We start from the raw sequence: 14,199 nt of genomic DNA, 5'->3' as shown, positions 1-14,199 counted from the left end.
TTTCCCTTTTGAACTTTATTCTGCATGTGCTCAGTGCCATTTTAATCATTCTGTGCTTCAAAATGAAATTTGGCTAACAATACACATTAGCCTCCCCCCCCCAGGTCCCTTAATGTTTTAAATATCTGCAAAATTACTTCTATTTGTGCTTAATTTATGGGGAAGTGATGCAGCTTACTACCAAGCTCTGAACTACAGACAGCTATATCTAGCCACCTTTTCCCCATCCAGCAGGCTCTCAGTAGTAATTTTATCTTCCCCTCGCCATTCTCAGCCCTATTAAACTTACTAGCAATTTTAGAAGCTTTTGTTTCTCTCCTCTCTCTCTCTCTCTCTGGTTCTCCACATGTCTGGCTGGTCACATGGTCTAACTTCTCTGCAGAAGGTGAAGGGAAAGAGACTCCTCCTTCCTGCTTTGCTTCTCCAATAGAGAAGCCAATTGGGTGATGCAAGCAGGCAGATATGCTAATATCTGTGCACTGAAGGATTGTGGGAGGAACATACAGCCCCTGATGGGGGTCCTGCAGGGCACCCCAAAACACTGAAGAGCTCTCCTGGCCTCTTTCGGGATTGGGGCTGTGCAGCCCTGTTCTGATCAGTAGGTGCAGCCAGGAGTCACCGTGCCTTTGGAGGGTAGGGCACACAAAGGGCCAGGAGGCTTAGGGGCCATTCAAACTCAAACCTGGCAGGGGATATACCATTGTTGTAAAAGTGGTTTTTCCAGGGTAAGGTTCATCTATTGCATTTTGGATGAGCTGACCCCTGTGGTTTTCCCAAATGTGGGAAAATCAACTGCTTAAGTGGGGGACAGTGTTTCTGGTTTTTCTAGAATCATTCTTTCTCCTTTGGTCTTTGGCTATTTGCATTGCTTGCTGCCATAGGCCTGTTTGCCTTGCTGGTTTTCCAGGTGGGCTGTAGGAAGCAGATCCTGGAAAGCTAGCAGTGCAGAATGGTGAGGTCCAAACAGCAAGCAGTCTCTGCTGCCAGTTCAGAGGCCTCCCAGCATGGCAGTGGGAGGCTTTTGGGTGGTGGTGGCTGAACCCTGGGTTATTGCATTCACTCCATAAGACGCATGTACTTTCCCTCCCACCTTTTTGGAGAGAAAAAGTGTGTCTTATGGAGCGAAAAATACGGTATTTAACAAAAGGGTGTAGAAGCTCTTGCCATGTAGGTTAACAACATGAGACTTACATCCCTATAAACCTTATAGATATTGGTATTCTCACTGGTGTCCAAGTCCTTTGTTGCAACGGAATGAGCACAAATTACTACAGTATTCAAGGTTTTTACAAAACGGCCATAGGGCCTGTTACTAACAGTTCTAGCCTGTTTATCTTGCCAAAATCATTTTTTGGCCAAGCTGCTACTCAGTAAACCTTCTCAAGCTGAATAAAGAGTTATGTTGTGTTGGTTTGTATTCTTTATTCTATTATTCATCATAAAATGAAGGTTTGATTGTGTCCCCAGTAACACTGACCTCTAGATAGAGGAATGCTCTTTATTTTCTGAGATTCAAATAAGAAAAAACTAAGATTCAATTCAGTTATCCACTGCTATTACCAATGTTAGAATTTGACAGGTGATTATTCACCAAATCCAGTCTAGATTTCCTATCCAGATTTGTATTTATTTATTTAAAATATTTTTACTCCACCTTTCTCCTTAATAAAGACCCATGACAGTTTACATCAATAAAGGGCAATATTAGAAGCTAAAAATAGGTACAGTATACAGTACTAAAAAAGGATCAAACAAATGCCACATTAAAAAATTGTAACCAAAAGCAACACTAAAATACATTTAAAGTAGTAAATTTTTCCCATCAATTAAAGTTGTGGCTTATCCCAGTCTTCCAAGTCTCTTTGTATCTCGTTAAAATGTTTCATATATTTATCTTTTATAAATGTACTTGTTTTATTTGTTTTTTGAATTCCCAAATATGTGATTCTTTGTTTCTCTTGGAAACCAATCATGTTTGTCAATTTGTGGACCTCCTCTGTTCGGATATTCTTGCCTAAGATTTTTGATTTCTGTCAATTCACCTTCATTCCCACCATTTCCCCAAAGTTTATTATCATTTCCATCAGTTCATAAATAGATTTACTGGGTTCTTCCAAATAAAAACTATATCATGAGCAAATGCCTGTAATTTATATTCTTCTCCCCTCATTTTTAGCCCTCTTATGTTTTTGTTAGCCCTAATTTGCTCATTAAGGACTTCCCATGAAAGTATAAATAATAGTAGGGATAATGGACCTTTTTGTATTTGAACATCTTTTGTAAAGTCTCAATTAATTTTGATTTTAGCTTTTTATTTTGTATAAATAGTCTTTATTGACCTAGTAAATCTTTCTTCCATTTCCATCATTTCCAGTTGCTATATCATAAAATTCTAGTTTAGGTTGTCAAATGCCTAGGTCACTGGACAACTCTCTATCCCATCTATGTTACCTGGTGTCATGCCCGATAAGGACGGTTCTAAAGTTTGTACAACTTCAGTTAAGTGCTGTTTGGTATCAAATGTCCCCTCTTTCATCAGATCTTTTATTTTGCTAATATTCACTTGCTGAAACTCTGTTCTCATTGTCTTTTGCATAGTAATCTGCCATTCCTTTTCTATTTCTTGTACCACTATTCCAAAACTTTGGGATTGAACAGACCAAGTCTCCATTTGATGTCTTACGTTTTTGAAGGACATCTCAGGCTTTCCAATGAGTGGGGTTTGTATAGATGATACTATGCCCTTAACCACAATGATCACCCCTTAGATTCAACAGTTTCCACAATTTTATCAACAATCCCTAATCATAAACCTCCCCTTAGATCTCCCTCCAATCTTTATCCAAATATTATAATATAAAAATCAACTTTTAACCCAGCAAATTCAAAATCAAATAGAACCGTGGCACAATTATTTCTTCTTCTCCTCCAGAGTTTAGCAAGCAACTATTATCAGACTCACACGCAGTCTGACAAACAAAACAGCAATCACAGAGTCTCATACTGTCCAGTCATTGTCCTTGAAGCCCGTCTTATGATTTTTCCATTAACCCATTGATACTCCTCAGTCCAGTCGACCACATCAGCTCCTTCTTTCTTCTCCAGAAAACCGCCAAATTCTGTTATTAAAAGTTCAGAGTCCAGGAAAGGAAAAAGAGAAATACGTCCAAGCCAAACTGCATTCACAAAACACAAGTCTCTTAAATCCTGTCCAATGGTATTACCGTCTGGGATTCTTTTCCAGAAACAGAAGATTTATTTTTCCGTCTCACTCTCTCGGCTTTGAAACCAGCCTGCTGTATTAAGAGTTCACTTGGGGAGGAGAGTTAGTTTCGCTTTTGAAGCAGACTGATAAGATAGGTTCGCCGCTGCTTTTCTTCTTTCAACCAAATATTTTCATTCTTATTTTCAGCTTAATGGGGCTGTTTCATAAATCAAAGGCTTCAGCTTACTTAGTTGTTATATATTTTAAGCTTATATTGGTTGTTCTCTTCTTCCCCCGGTAAAGGGTTACTTACGGCTCAGTGCCAATACTATGGCTCCCTGCCTCCGATCCGTGCTCGGTGATTTCTTCAGAGGGAAGAAGTCCGGGCTTGCCTCCCATTCTTCTCCTTCTGCTGCTTAGCATGTGCTTCAGAGAGAATTCTCCTAGACTCTCCTTTGATCCCCATTTCAAAAAGGGGATCCCGGACCAGACGGTTCCAGTTTTTCCAGAGAGAGCTCTCCTCTGGAGCTATTGGCAGCACCACAACAAAGCCCAGCCTCTTCAAATATCCTCAAAAGTTTGATAATACTCTGACTTTCCAAAGTCAGCACCACATAGAGCACGTTAGAGTAATCCAGTAGGGATGTCACTGTAGCCAGATACCATCATCCTCAATATCTTACCTGTTAGTACCTGTTTTTGAGGGGCAAATTATCAATGAAGGGGGAAAGTCTTATATTCATTTTCATTGGCTATAAACATTAGCTTATATTGATTCTACTACAGAGAGAGTTTTCTTGTTTTCACCATAATGGGTGGTGGTTGATTCCAGTGGAACCCCAACAGTCCTAGTTTTTGTTTCCAACAGATCACAGCAAATTAATTTACTTGGCCTCTACTAGTATATGTCATATAAAAATGTGTGTGTGTGTGTGTTTTAAGTATGTATAAAATCCTGTGAGTACAAAACAGTTCAAGGAAAGAGTCCACACAAACTTCATGTTTGCTTGCCTTTCAGATGAGGTGGTTTGGATTTCTTAGCCATGGTACCTCCCTTTCTCATATAACGATCTGTAGCAAAATGACTTCTGCAAAAGGATGTAGCAGCAACATGCAAGTGCAACGCTTCTCCTGGATAGTTGTGATTAAAGATTAATTTGCTTTACCCACCATACTAGTACTGAATAGCTGTTGTTCTCTTTGCATGATGTGGTTTTCTGGTTAACTACTGGTTATCTACTGACATAGGACAGCTTTAGATGCATCACAGCTTTAGGTTCGTAGACTCTGTATGCCTTTTCGAATAATCAGATCAGTCTGAGAATTACTATCCACCATTCTTCCACTGATAGCCATTTATATCTAAGATAGTTGTACAGCAGAAATTTGTTATTAAAGATGAGATCATTAACAGCTGCAGTTTCTTGGCATTTTGATAATAAGGGCTATTTGTTTTTCTGCAAGTATTTCTCATTTTCATGCCTCTTTAAATGAATTGTATAATTAGGTTTTCTTAATAGAAATCATTAATGAAACTGAGAAAACATGGAAGAATTCATGTGATAGCAGAGCTGTCACTTTGGATGTGTGTGACCAGGTCTTTGAGCCAGGATGAAGAAAATGTATAGGGTGAAACAATTTGCTTCAAGAAGGGAACAGACCCACCCACCCTAAAGATATATATCTCCTCCAGCCACTTCTTCCCATGTAGAAGAAAACCTAAAACAGATGGGTTCATCATGCTACCAGTACAGGCACTACAGACCTAAATGTTCCTCCTCATTTCTTTGTTCTCTTCCCACAAATGCCAGTCTTACAGAACTCAAGATGCACAATAGTTTCTCTTCTGAAATTTGTGTCAGATCCCACATTCATAAACTAGAGCTTTGTGGCTTTTTAAAGAATTCATCAACCAATAGAGCAGCAGAGTTCAGGCACCAAAATTCTTAGTTACAGCTTTGTGGCGCTGTAAACTATACTGGCAATATTACATTAACAGTACAATGATGATGATGATGATGATGATTGATTGATTGATTGATTGATTAATTAATTAATATGCTGCCCACACTACCCAAAGGTCTCTGGGCGGCTTGAAATGCTTATTTGGCAGTGTGAATGCAATTAAATGAGTTTGTACAAATCTGGTGTCAATATTATTTCTATTAGAGCATATGGGATTTGTATCTGTTACCTGATTTCTTTCATAACCAATACGTTGTGTTCCTACATATGTTTTGTTTGCTTTCTTATGTAGTTCCATGCCATGGATACCTTGCACAAAAATGTCTATGACATTTCCAAAGCAATATCTGCCCTTGTGCCACAAGGCGGACCTGTTTTGTGCAGGGATGAAATGGAAGAATGGTCTGCTTCTGAGGCAAATCTCTTTGAAGAAGCCCTTGAAAAATATGGAAAAGATTTCACTGATATTCAGCAAGATTTTGTAAGTAGGCAAATGGCTTTGCATTGTATTTGCATCCTTCTCCAGTTAGAGGATACTTGATGCATTACTACATAATCATAGTACAGTTATCAATTACATGCGGTTCTGTTACAGTGTTAATGTGGAATGGAATAGAATTAAAGGCACATTCTTTGTCAGAATAAAAAGTTTTGATATAAGGCATAATGTGAATAATGAGGGGTTTCTCTTGGTTTTTTTAAATTGTGATGATGATGATGATGATGATGATGATGATGATGATGATGATGCTGTTCCACTGCTTTGAACAAGTTATGAACACTTTGTTGCTTCAAAGATAATTTGGTCTGAGATTCATATTATGGCACAGGTTTTCTGAAGCATGAAAAACAATTTTAAAATGAAATTTAATCCAGAGTATTTTGGCCCAGTTATACTAAAAATGAGAGGAGGGGAATACCCAGATGTTCCCAATGAATTTCAGCAAAGCTGTAAACTTGTCTGGTGATAGCTTCCTTTTTATTCATTCATTGGAAAGCCAGTGTATGTAGTGATGGACACCTGGATTCAGATCTCTGTTCTGTTGCCAGTCTCACTAGCTGATTTTCAGTCAGTCACATGATATCAGCTTGATCTACTTCACAAGATTATTGTAAAAATTAAATAGAGAGAAAGAAAGCATTGTATGTTCCTAGAGCTTATTATAGGAAAAACAGAGCATAAAAGAAAGAAAGAAAAAGAAATTCATAAGGAAGCTTATTGTAACATCTCCACTAAAATAATCCTAGCTAGAAATGAATTAAAAAGGCAAATAGTAATCAAACTGTTTGTGGTTAAATAGTTTGGTGCTGTCCATCTGGAACAAATTAGAATCATAGAATCATAGAAAAGTGAAGTTGGAAGGGGCCTACAAGGCCATCAAGTCCAGCCCCCTGCTCAGTGCAGGAATACAATCAAAGCATATCTGCCAGGTGATTATCTAAGTTTTTCTTGAATGCCTTCGGAGCTGGAGCAGTCACCAGCTCCCACGGTAGCTGGTTTCACTGTTGTACTGCTCTAACAGTTAGGAAGTTTTTCCCGATATTCAAGTGAAATCTGGCTTCCTTTAACTTCAGCCCATTGTTGCATGTCCTGCACTCTGGGATGGTCAAGAACAGATCTTGCCCCTCCTCTGTATGACAGCCTTTCAAATATTTGAAAAGTGATATCATATCACCCCTCAGCCTTCTTTTCTCAAGGCTAAACATGCCCAGTTCTTTCAGCCTTTCCTCATAGAGCTTGGTTTCCAACCCCCTGATCATCCTTGTTACCCTCCTCTCAACTTGTTCCAATTTGTTAGCATCCTTCTTGAAGTGTGGTGTCCAGAACTGGACACAATACTCAAGGTGAGGCCTAACCAGTGCTGAATAGAGGGGGACTAGCACCTAGTGGGATTTGGAAACTGTGCTTCTATTAATGCAGCCTAAGATAGCATATGCCTTTTTTGTAGCCACATCACACTGTTGGCTCATATTTAGCTTTTGATGTACATATTCGGATGTACTGTATTTGTGTTCACTATTGTTCAGGGTACTCCAACATTTCAGAAGCTACTTATTAGACTGAGAATCTTTTAGACAATTGAAAATACATATTGGATGCTACTTTCTTCCTTTGTCTTAGGAGTTGTCTTTCCTGTTTTATTGGCTTCTAAATAACTAATTGGCTACTAAATAAGATGCAGAGTAGTTTCTCTGTAGTTCAGAGCTGATGCTATCATTAAGCAAAGTGAAGCAGCTGCCTTGGTTGGCAGATGTTGCAAATAACAGGAAAATCCCCTGGGTCATTTTTTCCTGTGCTGAAGTAAAAGACACCTACCAATCTATTAAGGTTCTGTATATGAAGAGGGCAGATGATGTCTTGTCCTTTTTGTAGGAACTAAAAAGACTTACCCTGCTCCTGCTATCATGTGCTGTCCAGGCTGGAAAAAACATTTAATATTAACCCTGGTTTTTTTTTAGCAAGTGTGTCATTTTTACTGCCATTCCTAGCCCCATACAAAGGTAAATAAATGGTTCATAGTCTTGGAAACGTGGTTCCTGGTTAAGAACTTTTTAGCCCTGTTTTTATGTTCCAAGTAATCTATGTTTTGTTGGTATGAACTTGTATATTTGACACCTCAGGTTTTCTTTTCTAGCTTCCATGGAAATCCTTAACAAGCATAATTGAGTATTATTATATGTGGAAAACAACAGATCGGTATGTTCAACAGGTAAGTGCTATGCAGTGCATTGACATCAAAGAACTATTCTTGCTTTGTACTTGTAAATGGATTCCTCTTGTAGTATGTTTTTTAAATTTCTATGGTCAGTTTTGCTGATACTATCTGGATTATATAAAGTTTTCTTTCTGTTTTAAATGGTGTCTAGCCATATGTGATTGGTAAATGGCTTGTATCAGAAAAGAATAACTATCTGGATGGATGGTTGTTGTGGGCTTTTCAAGCTCTTTGGCTGTGTTTTGAAGGTTGTTCTTCCTGACGTTTCGCCAGTCTCTGTGGCCGGCATCTTCATGGACAGAGTACCTGCTCCAGTCCTCTGAAGATGCCGGCCACAGAGACTGGCAAAACATCAGGAAGAACAACCTTCAGAACACAGCCAAAGAGCCCGAAAAACCTACAACAACGATTAGATCCCAACCGTGAAAGCCTTCGCGAATATTTCTGGATGGATGTTGGGTGACAGGGACGCCTGGCCAACTCATACCTGGAAGAAGCATAGCATGGCTATCTGTCACTGAGACCCATTAGTTTTTTTTTGCTAAAACAAACGAATACTGTGTCATGTTTTCTGCTCTTGAGTTAATTAGTTGTTCTACCCATTTTCCTATTAGGACTTTGCAATGGAGTTTGATATCTTCTGTTAAGGCTAAAGTTTAACAGCCTGAAAAAACAGGGTATGAATGCTTTAAATAAATATTCATGTTACATATGCTGAGAAGTTTTGGGAGTTTTTTAAATTGCTCAGTAAAAGTGTGATGTGCAAGAAAAACTTCTGTCTTTATAATAATAGTGCTCTTACAACATGACAGAATATTTTACTGAAAGTCACAGAAGGCTGAGTCCTTCTGTGGATTCACAGAATTTCATTTTTCAAGAATGAATAAGGAATGTTTTTATATCACAAAAAGATTATGAATTAGTGTATTTCCAGATAGTGTGTTGGACTTGTAGCAATGCAACGGTGCTTTCCTACAAGTCTTCCCTTTTAAAATATTGAGGCTTGGGCCTGTAGAACCCCCGGGCACCACAATGGAAAATTTTAGTCCTCCCTGCCCCGGAGTCACATTTTTTTTGTTGCAGAATTCACACAGAATGATATCTATGATGTAGGCTTTCTCTCTTTGGGGAAAAATCCCAACAAATCTTTTGCTTGTTGAAACTATCTATTTTGTCCTAAGCAGTGTAACAAATTGGATATTAAACATGTTCATGCCGTTTTTCGATGAACCACGGTGTAGACAAGCAGAGATTACTTGCTCTGGTTGTAATAGGTTGGCCCCATTCAGAGGGAAAGGGGTTAGAATTCCCATTGCCTCAGGATCAGACCTTAGAAAAATTGGTTATAAGTAACTTAAAATACTTGCAACTACTTATTTTTGATAGAACAATGTAATTAGTAGTAACAAAGTTACATTTTAGGTTTATATGTAATACATGCTTACTTTTAAGATAATTTTAAAGGCAGTTGAAGATATTTTGACAGACATTTTAGGTTTCCATTCTCTCACCAGTGATAAGTGGCAAGGAAAGTATCCTTTTGGTGGTTTTTTTCCTTTTGTGTTTTTATAAATATTTCCATGGTGCAATATCTGAATTGACCACTAGAGAGACAGGAGAATATGTCCCTGTATTTTTCTGGCCTGTTGATTAGACCAATGAAATGTGTTAAACACACTATTGTAATTAATTACTAGTGTGATCAGAGCAACAGTAACAGAAGCATGGCTGCCATGAAGTAATGTGTAACATCGTAAATTCATTTTAAAATGTAGTATTCCACATTTTGGTTAGGATGTACACAAATGTATATAAAACTCTAAACCTGCCTCTACTTATTGGGACTAGGGAATGCCTTCTAATTTACTCAGTTATTAGGATTTTGTACCCTGATGCATAGGTTAATAGCATTCTCAAGTAAACCTTGCAGTTAGGGAGTGCTGCATTGACTAAAACAGTAGCAGCTGCCACCAAAAATAAAACTGCAGTTTCTCCCACCTCTGTACCTTATAGAAATTCAGTGCTTTGATTCCTGTGGCATAGGGATGGGGTTGATGTTACGCCTGCAGACAAGCTTATGCGATGAAAAATATCAGTATTAAGGGAATTATCTGCACAATGTAATAAAATGTTGCTTTCAAATCGTGGAATAGGATAGCTTAAATGTATAATTTCTAGGGTAAATATGCTTAATTCTACTTTCTGGAATGGAAGAGTATGGAAGTGTTTCTACTGAAAAATTGTCTCAGTAGTTTTTTCCTCATGCAGATTTCTCTGACCTTCAGTCACAATCAACATAAGATATAGTGTTCATCCTTTCTAGGATGAATCAGATGTTTCAAGGACTACTTGCTGAAGTTTCCCCAGGATGCCTAAGGCATTCTTCTGCTAGGCTCTCTGTTTTAAGGGTTCTTCAGAACAGAACCACAAAATCTGAGGTTCGATAATGAAACTTACACTTCCATAGGTACATTCTACTGTATGCCTGTTGTCAGCATGGGACACTCTTGGTCCTGTGTGAGGACATCCTTGCACTGCACCGGGTAACAGGAATGGCAGCAAATGTTTATTATTACTTACCTTCTTGTGGGTACAAACTACCAGGAACTCAGTTAACAATCTCTCTTGGGATTACCATAATTCAGGGTACCTAATGCAACTGCCATCTTCTGAATGAGCCAAAATGACATTGAGGAACATAGGGTCAGAGGTAGTTTGTGTTATCCAAGAACTACTCTCAAAATGCTAATCTAACGACAGTGTCACCTATGCCTATTTAGCAGGGGAAGGACAGGGTCCTCAAGTGTTTCACATTGGATGGAATGCCCAGGCTAGGTTGTGTCCAGCAGTCAGACATGAGCTAGGAGCCAAGGGGAAATGTTGGGGCAACCCAGATAGCCTAATTGAGGATGAACACTAGAGTGAATCAGAAGAAGAGCACTGGCATCTTACACTGTGCTGGAACGTACGTGCAGTGACGTGGAGTAGAGGTAGCAGACAGTGCTGGTCCCACCACTGATATACACATTAGAGGTGGAAAGTTAAAAGCAAGAAAGCAGTAGCATGTGAGTAGCACTTCCATCAATGCTGCCACTTCAGATATGCATACAGTTGGCCTGCCACCAAACAGTAAGGTGCTGGTGACTAAGGCAAGGAAGATACTTTGCTGGGGAAACATAGGCGTTTGGAGAACAATTTTTAGGAATAATCCCTCAGAATTTCACTAGTGTTCTTAACTTTAATGTAAGAGTTTTTCTGCCTTTCAGACAGAAGCCATGTGTGAGTGTGCACGACCTGAGCAGGAACTTTTAGAAATCATTGATTCATATGGATCCCATAAATTAGAATGGACTTGACAACAGATAAAACCACAATTTGTTTGTTTAAAATATTTTTACCCACCTTTCTTCTTAAAGATGACACTTATTTCAGACAGACAGTATTTTTCAGATGTTAAATAGCATTTTATTTTGCCTTGGAAACATAAGCACATGAGGTTTGCAAAACCATATTAAATGCCTTGCCTCAATAAACTGACTCGCAAATACTCTGCTGCTGTTCTTTTTGGGCCTGTGTCTGTGATTGAACCTTGCTATCTAAGTGTGTGAATTAATTGTGTTCATGTGTTGATTAATACTTGCAGCTGTGTTGAAAAATAGTATTCACAAACTAAATAAATCTATAATGCTAACAAAAGGAATGAATGTCAGCCCTGTTTCTAAGAGGTGAATTGACTTGTTTACTAATAAATTTATAATTTTAATCAGACAAGATAATGTAAAGCCAGCTGAGCCTACACTACTCCTGTGGAAGCTGTTCTGACTCCAAACCCCTCTCAGCCGAAGGATGTTGGAAATTACTTAGGACTACCCTTGCCTGCGTAATGGCTGGGTCCTTTTAAATGGAGTTGGTTTCGATCAAAGATAACTTAGCTTTTCCCTCACCCTTCTCCTCTATTTCTGTTTTTTTTGCCTTTATGTCTTAACTAGAAAAAGAGAATTGTCCCAGCCAGTGGGCATTTCTGCCAATAAAAGGTTTTTGCCAGCACAAGAAGCTAATTCCAACCTCATAAAGCCAGTACTTCCTTGTATAAGGATTGCATTGCCCAGTAGCTTTTAATGGTACACATTAAAAAGGGGAGAATGTTTCTGTTTTACTTAAAATTGATGTGGATTTTGTTTGTTCTAATATGCTTCTGTTTTTGTTTTTATATTAAGAAAAGGTTGAAAGCTGCTGAAGCAGAAAGCAAGCTAAAGCAAGTATATATTCCTAATTAGTAAGTCCATATCATTTCATATATATTGTATATATGAGGTGAGGTGAAAATGTAACAGCTCTTTCTACTTGAATGGAAACATATTTCTTGGAGTGTCTAATAAAGGAACCAGTGCTGAACTAATGTATCATATATATGCTGCCATTAAGAAGTGTTTCTTGTGCAGCCAGAAATGAAAGATGAACCTTATTTTGTCAGATATATATGTCTCAAACCTGTGACCAAACCAGCTTTGATTTTCATAGTAATGCCAGATTATTTATTATTTTGACGTGTATACCATACCATTAGTGCAAACACTCTATAGTAGACTTTTAAATTATCCTTGTGCAGTCAGTGACTGTTCAGTTCCACAGGAATATTATTGTTTATTCTAGAGGAATATATTACAGAATAATGGGAAGTAGGATGTAAATAAAATATTTTTACGATTGCTTGCTGTAGAAAGCTTAGTTGGTGTCTGAAATTGTATAACACTGGCTCCTGCTTCCAGCATGTTTTTTGGGGCAAATAAACTGGTACCTTTTTGGCTCTGACATTTCTCTGCCTATGTTTGCTGCTTAGAAAGTAAATGCTTCCATTCTTCTTGAATTTGTCAGTAACCAAACCTCTCTTCACTGTATATTTAAAGAAGAAAAGAGAGAGGATTTATTCGGTTGGTTGGTGGGTTGGTGGGTTGGTGGGTTGGTGGGTGAGGTAGGTAGGTAGGTAGGTAGGTAGGTAGGTAGGTAGGTAGGTAGGTAGGTAGGTAGGTAGGTAGGTAGGTAGGTAGGTAGGTAGGTAGGTAGGTAGGTAGGTAGGTAGGTAGGTAAAAGGAATGGCCAAATGTTGTAAATATTAAGTGAACTGAGAATGCCATGACAGGTTTGCCCCTTAACCCCATTAGACATATCCATCACACGTACAAAATATAGTAAAATTAAAGGTCCTGGCATTTTCTCTGAAAAAAGAAGAAAAAGAAATGTGACCTCCAAGTTTGCAAGGCTGGCAGATCTTTTGCAAAGAAGTCTAAGAAAATATTATCTAAGATTGACACTTCTGTTTCTAGTTTAGATAATTTAAGAGATTAAAACATAAATTCTGTAAGTATATTTACACTGGCTGATAGAGTTGGTGGCCAAAATTTAGCTACTTAGCATGGTAAATTTCAGTATAATAGGCCCATTGATCAGTGGGGATTTAGTGAGTCCACTCCTCTGTAAATTCCATTGATTCAAATGCTAAAGTTAGCTGCAACTGGAGTAGGCTTATTGGGATTAATAGAACCAGTGGAAGAGTTGACTCACCAAATTGCCACTGAGTCAGTGAACCTATTATTATTTTACTATTTATTAGTTAAATATTTTTACCCTGCCTTTCTTCTTAAAAGAACCCAAGGCTATTTACATAATCAAGAGACAATATTAAAACTAACAACAGTGAGTATACAAATACTAAAAAGTATCAGATAAACACCATACAAAAAACATTAAAAGGTCAAGGTGCCCCTTGACAATTTGTCCAGTTGTGTCCAACTCTAGGCAGCGGTACTCATCTCCGTTTCCAACCCATAGAGCTAGCGTTTGTCCGCAGACAATCCTCCGTGGTCACGTGGCCAGCGTGACTAGACATGGAACGCCATTTGCCTTCCCACTGAAGTGGTACCTATTTATCTACTCTCATTTTTGCATTTTGCATGCTTTCGAACCACTAGGTTGGCGGAAGCTGGGACAAGTGACGGGGGCTCACTCCGTTGCATGGATTCGATCTTACAACTGCAGGTCTTCTAACCTTGCAGCACAGAGGCTTCAGCGGTTTAACCCGCAGCGCCACCATAAACAACACCAAAACACATTCAAAGCAATAAGGTACAACAATTCATTAACAAACCCAAATCAGGCAGCCAGCCACTCAGGGAAAGCCTGCCTGAAGAGAAGGATGGTTAGGAAATTTGCCTGTTTGCAAAGATGGGCCTGGATTAGCCTCCTGTGGGAGGGAGTTCTAAAGTTTGAGAACAATAACAGAGAAGGTCCTCTCCTGTGTATTCACCAAATGAA

General features: G+C 38.6%; 1 protein-coding gene, 1 long non-coding RNA gene and 1 other non-coding gene across 16 annotated transcripts in view; all 3 read left to right on the top strand.

Moving 5' to 3' along the window:
• Positions 1–14,199, top strand: part of MTA1 (metastasis associated 1) — a 141,959-nt gene that overhangs the window by 71,427 nt on the left and 56,333 nt on the right. For 9 of the 14 annotated variants that reach the window (XM_078392461.1, XM_020813015.3, XM_020813016.3 and 6 more), the window contains 3 exons: positions 5,463–5,651; positions 7,807–7,881; positions 12,105–12,163. In XM_078392461.1, coding sequence (XP_078248587.1) covers positions 5,463–5,651; positions 7,807–7,881; positions 12,105–12,163 — 323 coding nt within the window. The remainder of the gene's footprint in view (positions 1–5,462; positions 5,652–7,806; positions 7,882–12,104; positions 12,164–14,199) is intronic. The other 5 variants (XM_078392455.1, XM_078392458.1, XM_020813014.3 and 2 more) reach the window with 1 other exon arrangement.
• Positions 675–836, top strand: LOC140707181 (U1 spliceosomal RNA). The gene has a single exon (XR_012087117.1). It is a non-coding gene; the product is annotated as a U1 spliceosomal RNA (small nuclear RNA).
• Positions 12,834–13,072, top strand: LOC144588913 (uncharacterized). The gene is made up of 2 exons (XR_013544669.1): positions 12,834–12,931; positions 12,972–13,072. It is a non-coding gene; the product is annotated as an uncharacterized LOC144588913 (long non-coding RNA).

This window comes from Pogona vitticeps, chromosome 4, assembly GCF_051106095.1.
Source record: "Pogona vitticeps strain Pit_001003342236 chromosome 4, PviZW2.1, whole genome shotgun sequence".
Lineage (NCBI taxonomy): Eukaryota > Metazoa > Chordata > Lepidosauria > Squamata > Agamidae > Pogona > Pogona vitticeps.
The sequence above is the reverse complement of the archived record's forward strand: the minus strand, read 5'-3'. Positions and strand labels throughout refer to the sequence as shown.